At 40.1% G+C, this 16,942-nt stretch overlaps 1 protein-coding gene across 1 annotated transcript in view; it reads right to left on the bottom strand.

Annotated features, from left to right (window-relative positions):
- Positions 1-16,942, bottom strand: part of DLC1 (DLC1 Rho GTPase activating protein) — a 670,870-nt gene that overhangs the window by 324,466 nt on the left and 329,462 nt on the right. The window contains exon 4 of the mRNA XM_069744429.1: positions 8,008-8,041. Coding sequence (XP_069600530.1) covers positions 8,008-8,041 — 34 coding nt within the window. The remainder of the gene's footprint in view (positions 1-8,007; positions 8,042-16,942) is intronic.

Raw genomic sequence — 16,942 nt, 5'->3', positions numbered from 1 at the left:
TATATTATACTTTATTTAATATATTAATATAAATAGAAATGCATCAGTCAAAGCATATGATGGTTAGACCACTGACCATGTAACAAAATGAGCTAGAACACATGTAAAGACAGCTATCGAATATACGTGCCTGATATATATCACACAATAAGATGTACAACAGAAATAATTCCTCATCCATCTAATCAGTCCATACAAGTGCCTAGTGCAGACCATGATGGTTGCATAATGGGAAGGACATCCATGGGCAGCTAATGATCGTCCAGGACTCGCCCCTCATTAACTAGTGTGCTATCTTAGTTCTGGAATAATTTTCCTTTATATTTTCATTAGTTCCAGAAAAGCCCCAAAAGATTAAAAAATTGGTATGTGCTAATTATAAGCTATATTCATTCAAGGTGTGGCCCTCTGAGTTTTTGGCTACTACAAGTAATGTAATCATCATGTCCTTTATTCTGTATGAGGCCACTAAATATCACCAGAAATTATCTAAACCCAATTCCAACCCCCAAAAATGATAATTAGCTACAAATAATATCAATGTGTTGCGCTTCATCAGCTGGAAACTAAATATAAACAACCTTCATCATTAGCTAATATCCATCTCCAATATCTCAGATTCTTGGACCCCATAGGCAGGACCACTCCCTGCATTAAACACTCCTTGTTAGGCCAGGAACCAGGTATAACATAGTGTATACACTTTGCCCTCGGTGTTCGCTTAGACTAGGTTCATACATTGCTTAATTGGTGTGGATTTTATACATGGATTTCTTTCCAAAGAACTTTATTGGAATTTATACATGGATTTCTAAACTGAAATGCGCTTTTACCACAGATTCTACAAAAAAAAGAAAACAGCCTGTGGGAGCTGCAAAATATTTCTTCCCGGTTCACTGGAAAAAAAACACCCCCCCAACCGAATCAGAGTGGTTAGATTAGATACGATTGATGTATAGACTGGAAGAACTATCAAGCTGAGAAACAGCCACACACACAACCATCCTTCCAAAAGACTTGGTCTCCTTGGAACCAAAAATTTGGATCTGATGTCCAACTGACTTAATCCATGGCCTTAAACAGTACTTCCATTATTGACCTCTTTTTACTGTTAGGGTTGGCGGAACGCACCGAGTATATATATAAATATGTATAAATAGGTGCGTTCGCAACCCGGAGTCCACCGTGCAGGAGAGGAACCTGCTGCTGGCAAATGGTGGCGCTATATGGTGGTATAAGCAAACTCTGTTAACTCCACAGAGTCGCTAGAAATAAGATGCTGTGCCCTGTTAGCGTCACGGGGAACACAGCTAACTGCTGAGCTGATGGCAGTCCGTGGTCACGCACCCAGAAAAGTACACAAACACTCCTCACTGGAGGTGCCAGTATTCTAGGGGCTTATTTCAGCCGGGTCCCTGAACACATACATGCTAACGCCTCACCGGAGTTGCCGTTATTCTATGGGCTTATTTCAGCCGGGTCCCTGAGCACATACATGCAAACTCCTTACCGGAGGTGCCGGTATTCTAGGGGTTTATTTCAGCCGGGTCCCTGAATACATACATGCTAACTCCTCACCGGAGGTGCCGGTATTCTAGGGGCTTATTTCAGCTGGGTCCCTGAGCACATACATGCAAACTCCTTACCGGAGGTGTTGGTATTCTAGGGGCATATTTCAGCCGGGTCCCTGAATACATACATACAGGTGCGACCACAAATAACAAGCTCATGACATGAGGTGATACTAGAGCATGGCCGTGCAGCCATGCAAACCGTTTATAGCTACAGCAGATTCAGGACCTTCCTATGGAACCAATGGAAGTTGCTACAGTACCTGAGCAACTTCAGGACCTTCCAAGAGGACCAATGATAGCTGCTGCAGTACCTGAGCATGTGACTCCTGACCTCCAGTGAGAGGTCTTACCTTGGGCATGCTCAGTGTGTGCAAAGCAGGACTACAACAGCAGAGCATAGAAAGGCAGCAGTAACCCTTTGCACAGTATCATACTGAGTGAGACACTGGGACTGACATCTCCGCTGAGCAGGCTCCACTGCGGCTGATGTTGAATGGGAGACCGCATCAGACATGGCTTGAGATTCCCCCTGTGCAGCGACTCCTAACATTTACTATCATAATATCTCACACATATGCCTACTTAACTACAGTATATTCTTCAACTTTTGACAGTTTCATAAAGTAGCCCCTCTATTATCCAATTCTTGGTCATGCGATGGATTAATCTGGTTTATATTGATCTGAACACTTAATTTCACTCAATTTCTGGCGGAATTGTGCACTCATCTCACTTCTGATGTTTGTACCCCTTTCGTTTACTGATTCATTCTTTTTCTTGAGTACAATGGTTATACAATTAGTTGTTGTCATTATATAAAATCAATAAAGAATTAAAAATAGCCCGTGGGGGAGACTAAGTTAAAACTCATCCACTTTGTTGGAACTGATAAACCGGTATATGAGATCTGCACCAAATATGCAACCTATGCACCTAGCATTAATGTACAGATGCAATGCGGGGTGTATATAAATCCCTTAATACATCTTTATTACCCAATTGTTGCATGTGAGAGCAGAGGTTGTGATAGGTTTATAAAGATGAAGTTTCTCTGCAAATGTTAGCATAAACCTATATCAATATCAATGGCACAAGGTAAATATGCCTATAAGCACAAAAAAATCTAAGAAAACCTACAAAGGACAAGTGCAAGGCATACATATACTAAATAAAAATCATTTTTATTCAATATAATATGAAAAAAATACAGTGGGGGAAATAAGCAGTTGATCCCTTGCAGATTTTGTAAGTTTGCCCACTGACAAAGACATGAACAGTCTATAATTCTAAGGGCAGGTTAATTTTAACATTGAGTGATAGAATATATAAAATAAAATCCAGAAAATCACATTGTATAAATTATATACATGTATTTGCATTTTGCAAACAATTGATCCCCCTGCTGCTGGCAAATGGTGGCGCTATATGGTGGTATAAGCAAACTCTGTTAACTCCACAGAGTCGCTAGAAATAAGATGCTGTGCCCTATTAGTGTCACGGGGAACACAGCTAACTGCTGAGCTGATGGCAGTCCGTGGTCACGCACCCAGAAAAGTACACAAACACTCCTCACTGGAGGTGCCAGTATTCTAGGGGCTTATTTCAGCCGGGTCCCTGAACACATACATGCTAACTCCTCACTGGAGGTGTTGGTATTCTAGGGGCATATTTCAGCCGGGTCCCTGAATACATACATACAGGTGCGACCACAAATAACAAGCTCATGACATGAGGTGATACTAGAGCATGGCCGTGCGGCTATGCAAACCGTTTATAGCTACAGCAGCTTCAGGACCTTCCTATGGAACCAATGGAAGTTGCTACAGTACCTGAGCAACTTCAGGACCTTCCAAGAGGACCAATGATAGCTGCTGCAGTACCTGAGCATGTGACTCCTGACCTCCAGTGAGAGGTCTTACCTTGGGCATGCTCAGTGTGTGCAAAGCAGGACTACAACAGCAGAGCATAGAAAGGCAGCAGTAACCCTTTGCACAGTATCATACTGAGTGAGACACTGGGACCGACATCTCCGCTGAGCAGGCTCCACTGCGGCTGATGTTGAATGGGAGACCGCAGCAGACATGGCTTGAGATTCCCCCTGTGCAGCGACTCCTAACATTTACTATCATAATATCTCACACATATGCCTACTTAACTACAGTATATTCTTCAACTTTTGACAGTTTCATAAAGTAGCCCCTCTATTATCCAATTCTTGGTCATGCGATGGATTAATCTGGTATATATTGATCTGAACACTTAATTTCACTCAATTTCTGGCGGAATTGTGCACTCATCTCACTTCTGATGTTTGTACCCCTTTCGTTTACTGATTCATTCTTTTTCTTGAGTACAATGGTTATACAATTAGTTGTTGTCATTATATAAAATCAATAAAGAATTAAAAATAGCCCGTGGGGGAGACTAAGTTAAAACTCATCCACTTTGTTGGAACTGATAAACCGGTATATGAGATCTGCACCAAATATGCAACCTATGCACCTAGCATTAATGTACAGATGCAATGCGGGGTGTATATAAATCCCTTAATACATCTTTATTACCCAATTGTTGCATGTGAGAGCAGAGGTTGTGATAGGTTTATAAAGATGAAGATTCTCTGCAAATGTTAGCATAAACCTATATCAATATCAATGGCACAAGGTAAATATGCTTATAAGCACAAAAAAATCTAAGAAAACCTACAAAGGACAAGTGCAAGGCATACATATACTCAATAAAAATCATTTTTATTCAATATAATATGAAAAAAATACAGTGGGGGAAATAAGCAGTTGATCCCTTGCAGATTTTGTAAGTTTGCCCACTGACAAAGACATGAACAGTCTATAATTCTAAGGGCAGGTTAATTTTAACATTGAGTGATAGAATATATAAAATAAAATCCAGAAAATCACATTGTATAAATTATATACATGTATTTGCATTTTGCAAACAATTGATCCCCCTGGCAAACAAGACTTAATACTTGGTGGCAAAACCCTTGTTGGCAAGCACAGCAGTCAGAGATTTTTTGAGGTTTGCGCACATGTCAGGAGGAATTTTGGTCCTCTCCTCTATGCAGATCATCTCTAAATCACTAAGATTTTGATACTGCCGCTTGGCAACTCGGAGCTTCAACTCCCTCCATACGTTTTCTATAGGATTAAGGTCTGGAGAATGGCTAGGCCTCTCCATGACCTTAATGTGCTTCTTTATGAACAACTCCTTTGTTGCCTTGGCTGTATGTTTTGGGTCATTGTCTTGCTGGAAGACCCAGCCATGACCCATTTTAATGTCCTGGCAGATGGAAGAAGGTTGTCACTTTTATGGTACATGGCTCCATCCATTCTCCCATTGATGTGGTGAAGTAGTCCTGTGCTCTTAGTAGAGAAACTCCCCCAAAACATAATGTTTCCACCTCCATGTTTGACAGTAGGGACGGTGTTCTTTGGGTCATAGGCAGCATTTCTCTTCCTCCAAACACGCTGAGTTGAGTTAATGCTAAATACCTCAATTTTTGTCTCATCTGACCACAGCATCTTCTCCCAATCTCTCACAGAATCATCCAGGTGATCATTGGCAAACTTCAGACGGCCTGCACATGTGCCTTCTTGAGCAGGGGGACCTTGCGGGCAATGCAGGATTTTAAACTTTTATGGCGTAATGTGTTACCAATGTTTTCTTGATAATTGTGGTCCCAGCTGCCTTGAGATCATTATCAAGTTCCCCTGTGTAGTTTTAGGCTGATCTCTCACCTTCCTCATGATCAAGGATACCACACAAGGTGAGATTTTGCATAGTTCCCCAGATCGATGTTGATTGACAGTCATTTTGTATTTCTTCCATTTTCTTACTAGTGCACCATCAGTTGTCTCCTTCTTACTCATCGTGTTACTTATGGCTTTGTAGCCCATTCTAGCTTTGTGCAGGTCAATGATCTTGTCCCTGACATCCTTATAAAGCTTTATGGTCTTGACCATGTTGTAGAGGTTAGAGTCTGACTGATTAATTGAGTCTGTGGACAGGAGTCTTTTATAAAGGTGACTATGTAAGATAGCTGTCTTTAATGCAGGTAACGAGTTGATTAGGAGTGTCTAACTGCTCTGTAGGAGCCAGAACTCTTAACATTAACATACCCTTAAAATTATGGACTGTTCATGTTTTTGTCAGTGGGCAAACTTATAAAATCAGCAAGGGATCGAGTACTTATTTCACCAACTGTAAATAATTAAAAACAGTAGGACACAGGCAAATCAAAGCTGGAGAGCACAACAATAATGAGCAACATGATGCAGACATAAACTCATTGCCGGGCACAAAACACCATATATATGCATTAATAAAAAAATCAATAAATACTAAGAAGTAAATGTAAAAGGCATATATATATATTGATCAAAGGTCAAGTATCAAGAAGTAGAGTTTAAACCATGATACCAATATTACAGACGGATGCTAGTTACCATTAAGTGACATGCATAATATATAAACAAAAGTCAGTGCAGAGGATTATCATAAAATATATATTATGCATGTCCCTTTATGGTAACCGGTCTCCGTCTGCAATATTGGGATCATGGTTTAACTCTACTGCTTGATATTTGACCTCTGATTAATATACAGTATATGCATTTTGTATTTACGACTTAGTATTTATTTTTTTATTAATGCATATACATGGTATTTTGTGCCCGGCATTGAGTCTATGTATGTATCATGTTACTCATTATTGTTATGCTCTCCAGCTTTTATTTTCCTTGGTCCTACTGTTTTTAATTATTTAATTTTTTAATATAATATTCAATAAAAATTATGTTTATTTAGCATTTTTATGACTTACACATGTCCTTCATAGGTTTTCTACAAATGTTAGCAGCCAAATTAAATGACAGTCTACAAATAGAGATTGCTCTCAGTGGGAATAAAACAAGATAATAATTTTGCAGTTATGATACCTTTTAATGGCTAACAAATAGTGATGAGCGAATATACTCGTTACTCGAGATTTCCCGAGCACGCTCGGGTGTCCTCCGAGTATTTTTTAGTGCTCGGAGATTTAGTTTTCATCACCTCAGCTGAATGATTTACATCTGTTAGCCAGCATAAGTACATGTGGGGGTTGCCTGGTTGCTAGGGAATCCCCACATGTACTTATGCTGGCTAAGAGATGTAAATCATTCAGCTGAGGTGATGAAAACTAAATCTCCGAGCACTAAAAAATACTCGGAGGTCACCCGATCGTGCTCGGGAAATCTCGAGTAACGAGTATATGCGCTCATCACTACTAACAAACATAAAATAAATGATGCTATGAAGCAAGCTTTCGAGACTTCTAGGTCTCTTCTTCAGCCATGGTATAACAGAGGAAGGAACAAAAATATATATAGACACAAAAAAAGCAGAGATATGGCATAATAAATGGACATTTAAATTAATAAACAAGCAAATCTGACCTTAGAGAATGAATCCTTAATTGGATTTGTTTGGTGGTGTGAAGGTTTTATAGTCTCAATACCCAGGTCAGATCAGATTCCTGGAGAAGACATGCTGTTTATGTGTAACTTTGATTTCCTGTCACTGTCCTTTTTAATTGCCTTATTAGAAAATTGCTAATGATAATGCACTCTTTTTCATAATTCCACTGAAATCTGACCAATATTCACAATGTTACGTAGGAAGAGGCATAAATGAATAATGGTGGTTAAAAAATACTGATTGAAAAGATATGAATGTATAGTGTTATCACATCACCAACTGGAAGCACAGTCAAGATTTCCAACTTGATGTTTTCACACTGAAAAACTCTTGGACTTTTCACATTACCAACATAGATACCTTGGTGGATTCATTCAAGCAATTTTGTCAGAAGTCTTCCATAAATCACTTTGAAAAATTGCAAAAATTTGGCAACGCTTCACGAAAATTTTTTAGACTATTGGAATTTTCACTCCAGTTTTTCCAAGCTCTGCCAAAATTGGTGGAGCTGGGATGGGGTGGGTCTCCATGATGCCACAGCTCGTCTAATTCATGGCAAGCTGTGGCGTTGTTTACGCCAGACATCTTACTCTAGTCTGAGACTGGACTAAGATTTCTGGCGTGCTGCATGGAGGCACACGCCACTTGTCAGATGCTCCTGCTTCATGCATAGGCAAACACCTGATTCCACCACGCTCCGTCATCGAAAAAATTGCTGGTCTTGATGAACTGGGGCCTTTAACTCTGGATACAAGTCTGACACATGTACATTGTGAAGTATAATGTTACTGGACATTATAGAACATGGTTAAGATCCCCATACACATTACAGCGTTTGCCGAACCCGTCGATGTTGGTGGGTTTGGCTCACATTTTCTAATATGTAAGGGGGTTATAAGTCTCTATGGCCAGTAGATTGTGTACTTTATCCAGTATATATTAGAAATGTACTCACCAGCCTTTTCTTTTTCTGAAATCACAGGCAGGGCCTGTAAGAAAATGGATAAGATAATATTTTGAAATATTGTAAAAATAAAGTCTTTTTTGGTTTACAGAATATTATTAGATTCATGTAAATACATTGGAAAGAGTAATGTCGGCTTCTTTGTGTAGATCTGTGACAGCTGCTCCTCCGTGATCCGGCCTTCTGCTTGGTGTGGACAGACGGGAGCAGCTGTCATAGGGGTCACTTGTCTTTGTCACCTCCTTATTTTGCAGGTGTCTCAGAAATACTGGATGTAAGCTGCCTGCAGTCTGACTGCATTGCCTCATTCATAGTGCCGGTCTGCCCCACATGAAAAGTTTAGAGAACCTGGGAGATTCTTATATTTACAGTCTTCATATTGAAAAGTTCACGTCACAAAAAAGCTTAAAGAGGATCAATCATTTTTCATTTTTATTTCATAAACCCAGAGTAGACATGTTGAAATTATCTTTTATCTCTGCTAAAATTGACCAGTCATTATCAAATTTCTCAATTCTGAGGTAAAATCTGTATTCAGTGAAGACTTTCCCATTACTTAGAGATGGCGGCTGCTACTGAAGAGATTCTATGTAGACGGACAGAGGAGGAGGAGGGAGGAGCTGTTTCGTTCGGCTCTTTTCCTCTCCCATCTACTGTATCGACATACAGTAGAATCTCATCAGTAGCAGCCGCCATCTCCTAACTCAGTAATGGGAAAGTCTTCACTGAATACAGATTTTACCTCATAACTGAGAATTTTGATAATGAATGATCATTTTTACCAGATTAAGAATTACATTTTTCTGGTAAGATATATCACAAAGTTGTTTATGTTCTATTGATTTATGACTTTAATTAAAACTGCTTAGCAATATTTTATGATTTATGATATGCAAAGACGCATCTTATTTCCACATTTATTCTTAGACTTGGATTTAGGTCCAGTTTCTTTATAAATATAGACTCTCAATACACATTTACAAAAATATTAGAAGTAGAGATTAGCAGAAACCTGGATGTTCGGGTTGGGTGGGTTCAGCCAAACAGTTACGAAAAGTTTGGTTTTGGGTACCAGAACAGTACCTGGATCTGAGCCCGGAGCTGGACCCCATTCACTTTAAATATTTATTTAAATTACTAAAAAATACAGCGTGGGGACCCCTCTATTCTTGATATCTAGCCTTGCTGAAGCTGACAGCTAAGGGTTGCAGCCCCCAGCTGTGAGTTTTGATTGGCTGGTTAACAAAAATAAAGGGGAACCCACTCCCGGATTTCTTTTAATTATTTATTTACAGCGCAGGAGGCAGCTAAGGAATACTCCCATCAGCTCCTGCTCTTGCTGTTATTAGCGGTAGCAGGTGTCAGATGATGGGATTGGTGGTCCCATCAGCTGACACCAGTGACAGGAGGTAAACTTTTTTTTTGATAAATTGCCACCTGATGAAGACGGTTTACCGTTGAAACGCATTGTGGGTTTAAGAAATTACTACCTTGTCCTTGTGTTTTTTGCGCTCCTTTGACCGTTTTCTACATTGTCCCAGGAGGTAAACTTTTGACAGCGTGGGAACCTCGGCTCTCTGACCGGGGATGGTTTCACCACCGATCAGAAGTGGTGTTTGCTGCGCTGCCATGTGCATTACTGCATGACAAACACCCGGTGTTTGGGCATTCGAACCTGAACAGTAACACAGATCTCCTGATGAAGTCCACATTCGGTGTCCATGCTCGAACAGTAGATCTTTGGTTCTGACGCCAAACTTTACTGTTCGGGTTCGTCCATCTGTAATTAGAAGTGATATTCACAGACTGCAAAAATGATCATCAGGAAAAATATTTTTGTATGTATTGCTCTTGTGTCCTACTAAATCATGTTGGTTGAGCTTCATGGTATGTTTCCGTGAGGCTCAAGTGTTGATCTTATGTGAATAACTATATGAAGACAGTCAGTGTGTGAATGCAAAAGACCCATGTCGATATAATCCAAAGCATTTGTTAATACCAACTAATTCGATTTCATTCTGACCCCAGATGAAGCATCAGCGAAACACACGTTAGTTGTGTTTCTCCTGTGTACGCGTATGTATATAATTTGCTAAGGCTACACTTTTTATCTATTAGCATTCGAATTTTCTTTTTTTTTGGCTGTTGAGGTATCAATCCTGTAATGACTGGCTGCATTAAGCAGTATTTAAGTCATTTCATATTTTTGGTGGTATCTTTTTTACATATCCATGTGCATGGGCAGTGATGTAGCAATGTAACTGATATAGCAACATAGCCTACCATTAAAATACAATTCATCTTACGTGCACTTAGACATTCTTCTATCATTACTATCATGACATCTACTTGACTGGCAATTGCTTAATGGTTCATTTGATGGGGTGAAACTAGTCTAGCTATTTAGGCATTTTTCTGCATTATTATAACCATTAAACTTCATCTACCTATCCAAATGTACTTTTCCTATGCCTTTTACATTTATAGTCTCCCTTTCATCATAATTGTGTCTTTTTTTATTTAATATAATAAAGTTTATCTGTTTTCTGCTTTTTTTTGTCTGGCATCTTTTTCATCTCTTTTTTTGCTTTACCAATTCATTTAAAGTCAAATACATTAGTGGACCCAAAACAATATAGGGTATCTTTGGGCAACTTGGCATCAGCATGGGTAACCCACTTTAGACATAGGTCCCTTTGGCTACTTCTGTTTATTTTCATGTAGTTATTTCTTTGGGTTCAAAAATGCTGTAGTTGAATATCACCCTTTAGAGCTGGGGAGGTATTATGATAAGTACTGAAATAATTTAGTAATATCCATTTTTCTACCTGGAGTAGAACAATGTAATTATTGCAAGAACTCAATTCGTGCCCAAAAACTTGTAAATGAAAAATGTAAAAATGCGATTCTATGGTTTTACTGCACCTTTTGCAACTGATTGTGAAGACCTGACATAAATAATTCTTTTTGCTCTTTCTTCAGGTGTTGGAGAGGACATTGTCTATGGGAACACGTCAGCCATTAGGGAGGCAGTAAATGCTATCGCCCAGTAGACATGTAGAAGTATGCAAGTATTTCCTCTCCTCTTTCTCCCACCCTATATTTGGTTTTGCTTCAGAATATATCTTGTGAGCAAGAAATAGAAAATGTTCCTCTTGGTATTTCTATTTAATTCATAGTCAGATGTGGCTAAACACTGATGATAAAACCTGCAATTTATAATAGTGTTAATAACACCATAGGGAATGCACCATGACGGAATAGAAACTCCAGCGAGGTTAACACACAATTTGGATACTTCAAAAGGACCTGACACCAGGATAAAAAGTAGCCAGATTTCACTTTTATTTTGTTCCATTTGCTCTGTCAGGTATTCTGGTTGTTTCTTTTATATTTCTTTTTACATCTGCCTTTTGATTTAGTGCATTTGGGCTTTTTGTGTGCTAACTTTTATGGTTGTTACTAGTTATGAGAGAGTGTGCTCGTTACTCGAGTTTTCCGAGCATGCTCGGACGGTCTCCCAGTATCTTGAGCATGCTCGTAGATTATATTTGTGTCGTCGCAGCTGCATGATTTGCAGCTGCTAGACAGCCTGAATATATGTGAGGATTCCCTAACAAACAGGCAAGCCCTGCATGTGTTCAGGTTGTCTAACAGCCAAAAATCATGCAGCTGCGGAGACACAAACATAATCTACGCGAACACACAAGATACTCTGAGCGCACCCGAGCATGCTCATAAATCTCGAGTAATGAGCATACTCGCTCCGCACTAGTTGTTACCAAGGAGGTTGCTCACAGGATTCTTTAGCGGACTGCCTTTATGGTGTTCTGCATTATTACTTTGGGAGTAATGTCCCCTTGGTAAAGACCCTATAAATTATAATATCGGGTACAGTAAATAAAAAAAATCGATGAATCCAGCAGGAAGGTAATAAAATCAGTTAATTTATTTCTTCATTTTAAAAAAAAGGAAAAAGTTATATCCTATGGTACACCACTTGTAAATAAGTTATAATTTCTTACAGCATTATGCACATATGGCAGCGTTCTGCCCGACGCATTTCGACTGACGTCTTAATCATGGTCCATGATTAAGACGTCTGTCGAAACGCGTCGGAAGAAAGCTGCCATCTACTATATAATTGTCTAAGGGTCACTTCCATCTGTCTGTCTTTCTGTCTGTCTGTCTGTCACGGATATTCATTGGTCACGGCCTCTGTCTGTCATGGAAATCCAAGTCGCTGATTGGTCGTGGCAAAATGCCCATGACCATTGCCACGACCAATCAGCGACGGGCACAGTCCGGCGGCAACATGGCCATTCCTTCCTCCCCACAGTCAGTGCCCGCTCCATACTCCCCTCCATTCAGCGCTCACACAGGGTTAATGGCAGCGCTAATGGACCGCGTTATGCCGCGGTATAACGCACTCCATTAACGCTGCTATTAACCCTGTGTGACCAACTTTTTACTATTGATGCTGCCTATGCAGCATCAATAGTAAAAAGATCTAATGTTAAAAATAATAAAAAAAATAAAAAATTGTTATATACACACTGTCCGTCGGCCCCTCGGATCCAGAACAGGCCTTTCCCGCTCCTCGCGACACTCCAGTGACCGCTCCATGCTTTGTGATCTCGCGAGATGATGACGGATCGGTCTCGCGAGACTGCTACGTCATCATCTCGCGAGACCGCAATGCGCTCTTGAGCCGGAGGGCGCGAGGAGCGTTGGTAAACGCTTCCTGGATCTGGGGGCCAACGGAAGGTGAGTATATAACTATTTTATATTTTAATTCTTTTTTATAACAGGGATTTGATGCCCACATTGCTATATACTACGTTTGCTGTGCAATATACTACGTGGGCTGGGCAATATACTACATGGCTGTGCAATGTACTACGTGGGCTGTGCAATGTACTATGTGGGCTGTGCAATATACTACGCGCGCTGGGCAATATACTACGTGTTGTGCAATATACTACGTGGGCTGTGCAATATATTATGCGGGCTGTGCAATATACTACGCGGGCTGTGCAATATACTATGCGGGCTGTGCAATATACTGCGTGGACTGTGCAATATACTGCGTGGGCTGTGCAATATACTGCATGGGCTGTGCAATATACTGCGTGGGCTGTGCAATATACTGCATGACCTGTGCAATATACTGCGTGGGCTGTGCAATATACTGCATGGACTGTGCAATATACTGTGTAGGCTGTGCAATATACTGCGTGGGCTGTGCTATATACTGCATGGGCTGTGCAATGTACTACATGGGCCGTGCAATGTACTACTTGGGCTGTGCAATATACTATGTGGGCTGCGCTATACACTACGTGGGCTGTGCTATACACTACGTGGCCTGTGTTATACACTACGTGGCCTGTGTTATACACTACGTGGGCTGGGTTATATACTGCATGCGTGGGCTGCTATATACTATGTGAGCTGTGTTATATGCTATGTGGGCTGTCAACACTCTGTGGGCTGTGCTCTATACTAGGTGGCTGTGCTATATACTCTGTGGGCTGAGCTATATACTCTGTCGGCTGTGCTATATACTACGTGGCTGTGTTATATACTACGTGGCTCTGCTATATACTATGTGGCTGTGCAATATACTACGTGGCTGTGCTATTTACTATGTAGGCTGTTATATACTATGTGGCTGTGCTATATACTACGTGGATGGCCGCGAACATTCAGCGACAGGCGCAGTCCAAATCCTGTGTGTTCAATGTATTATTCTAAAATCTTCATAAATAAACTACATACATATTCTAGAATATCCGATGCATTAGAATCGGGCTACCATCTAGTATGTGCATAATGCTGTAAGAAATTATAACTTATTTACAAGTGGTGTACCCTAAGATATAACTTTTTCCTTTTTTTAAAAATGAAGAAATAAATTCACTAATTTTATTACCTTCCTGCTGGATTCATCGATTTTTCTGTGGACTAAATAAACGGTGTAGGATGGAGGCTACTTTTACAGGATAGGACACAGTATGGGGGGGGAGATTTTTTTGCAGGATGGACAATTTTACAGGACAAGAGCCAGGAGGGGAGACAATATTACAGGATGGGGGACATTATTAACCCCTTCACAACATGTGCCGTACTAGTACTGCGCATGTCGTATCTCCTCCTTTGATGTGGGCTCCAGCGCTGAGCCCACATCTTTTCCGGCACATGTCAGCTGTTTTGAACAGCTGACATGTTCCTGGAAAAACTGCAGGTGGAATCGCGATCCACCCACGGCTGTTAACTGTTAAATGCTGCTGATCATCTGATTATCACCTGCATGTAGCAGAGCCAATCAGGTTATGGCAGAGTCTAGTCTCCCATGGAGACTATTGAAGCATGCCAAAAGTAAAAAAAATGTTTTTAAAAATATTTTAAAAAAATGTATAAAAGTTTAAATCACCCTCCTCTTGCCCCATTCAAAATAAAACAATACAAAAAATCAAACGTACACATATTTGGTATCGCCGAGTTCAGAATTGCCAGATCTATCAATATAAAAAAAAGAATTAACCCGATCGCTAAACGGCGTAATGAGAAAAAAAAGTAAAAATGCCCAAATTACGATTTTTTTTTGGTCGCCGCCACATTGCATACCCACACTTGGATTTTTTTTTACAGTTTTTGAGTATACAACATGGTAAAAACAATGATTTTTTTCAAAAGTACAGCTTATCCCACAAAAACAAGCCCTCACATGGCCATATTGACGGAAAAATAAAAAAGTTATGGATCTGAGAATAAAAGGAGCGAAAAACAGAAATGCAAAAATGAAAAAGGGCTCCATCATAAAGGGGTTAAAATAAGGGGGACACTCCTACAGGACAGGGTACAGGATGAAGGACATTATTACAGGGGCTCATTGATCTTACAAACATTCTGGTGGGGCTCTGGTCCAAATTTTGGACCATAGGACTTCAGTTACGCCACTGTTAGAATTAGCAAACATCTCAATGATTTTTTCACTTGCTTTCCAGGAAAGACTCTGAACTCCCACTCTTTCCTAAATAACTTTCTATATGTAAAACTTAAGATTTAACATCCTAATGGTCCACTCTCTGCCTCCCACAGTTTTAATGGAAAATTGATTTAAAGATTACATTCTACTTTGCTAGAAATATATAATTCCCACAGACTTAAAAATGCTAAACATTTGTCAATGGCTTATTAGGTACTTTTATTCTATGCCTATTTTATTTATAGTCAGTGTGGTTTAAACATTTGGCTGTGTGTGTTTCTACGTGCCTGATGTCTGATGTCTTCTGTGTAGTGATGAGCGAGTGTACTCGTTGCTCGGATTTTCCCAAGCATGCTCGGGTGTCCTCTGAGTATTTCGGTGTGCTCGGAGATTTAGTTTTCGTCGCCTCAGCTGCATGATTTGCGACTGCTAGATAGGCTGAATACATGTGGGAATTCCCTAACAGGCAACCCCACATGTAGTATTCAGCCTGTCTAGCAGTCGCAAATCATGCAGCTGAGGTGACAAAAACTAAATCTCCGAGCACGCTGAAATACTCGGACTACACCCGAGCATGCTCGGGAAAACCCGAGCAACGAGTAAACTCGATCATCACTACTTCTATGTCTACTGAAAGCATTGAACTGATTTTCATTGGATCTAAATAGAGAAAAACTATGGTTATGTTCACACTCTGTTCTCCCTTTACATTCAGTGTTTGCACAAGGAAGACTCCCGATGGATACACCTCTACATATTTGTAGACCTCCTATTCACTCGATGGAGGTGACGTGTATGTAATAGCTGTCTACTAACTTTTCCATTAACAGTATTTTAAACCACAGTCAATTGTGCTTTCCTATTTAGTGGCGCTACTTCCAAAAAGTATACTACCTGTTATATCCTTTCTCAATGGGGCTCAGTGGTGACATATGTCATTGTATGGTTCAATATTGGCACTCATTTTTGTCTATCTACATCATCCAGCAGGGATTTTGAAGAGCAGAAATCTTGTGGGTTATGCCTATATATGCAAAGCAAAGCATGGAATATTGAGGTTTCAGTATTCAGGGGTGTAACTAGAGTTGGTGCAGTGGTTGTAGTCACACCCAGGCTCAATAGCCAAAAGGAGCCCGAGAGGTTCCTTTGGCCTACATGAGAAGATCAATACTATTAAAAGAGTTTTCCAGTTTTGGAAAACCTCCCCAAATTGCGGTCTGTGCTTTCCTCATCTACTCCTGGTCTACTGCTGACTTCCGATGTCTATATTTGTCTGAAACTTTGATGTCATGTCAACAGCACTGGATCCATGAGCTTAGCTTAGTGGTTTTGAGTAGCCCATGCCTTCAACTCAGGCAGATCCACTGAACTCTGTGATTGGCTGCAGAGCTGTCTAGATGGCATGAAACTACAGCAATAAGGTCATATTTTTATGATTACTAAAAGATAGGACACCAGATAAAGAATGTTATTAAAAGCATTTAAAAAAGATATATGATTTAGGCTAGGGTGTCCATGATACAATAACACCCTATTGCTATGCTACAGCTGTGCTCAAAACTTTACATACCCCGGCAGAATTTTTGCTTTCTTGGCCTTTGTTCAGAGACTGTGAATGATAACACCAAAACTTTTTCTCCATTCCTGGTTAGTGGTTGGGTGAAGCCATTTAATGTCAAACTACTGTATTTTCTCTTTTTAAATCATAATAACAACCCACAACATCCAAATGACCCTGATCAAAAGTTCCCATACCCCATTTCTTAATCCAATGTATTGCCCCCTCTAACATCAATGACAACTTGAAGTCTTTTGTGGTAATTGTGGATGAGGCTCTTAATTTTTACAAATGGTAAAGCTGCCCACTGTTCTTGGCAAAAAGCCTCCAGTTCCTGTAAATTCCACGGCTGTCTAGCATGAACTGCACGCTTGAGA

This window comes from Ranitomeya imitator, chromosome 1 (genome assembly GCF_032444005.1).
Source record: "Ranitomeya imitator isolate aRanImi1 chromosome 1, aRanImi1.pri, whole genome shotgun sequence".
Classification (NCBI taxonomy): domain Eukaryota; kingdom Metazoa; phylum Chordata; class Amphibia; order Anura; family Dendrobatidae; genus Ranitomeya; species Ranitomeya imitator.
Note: the sequence above shows the minus strand (reverse complement) of the source record. Positions and strands in the feature narration are given on the sequence as shown.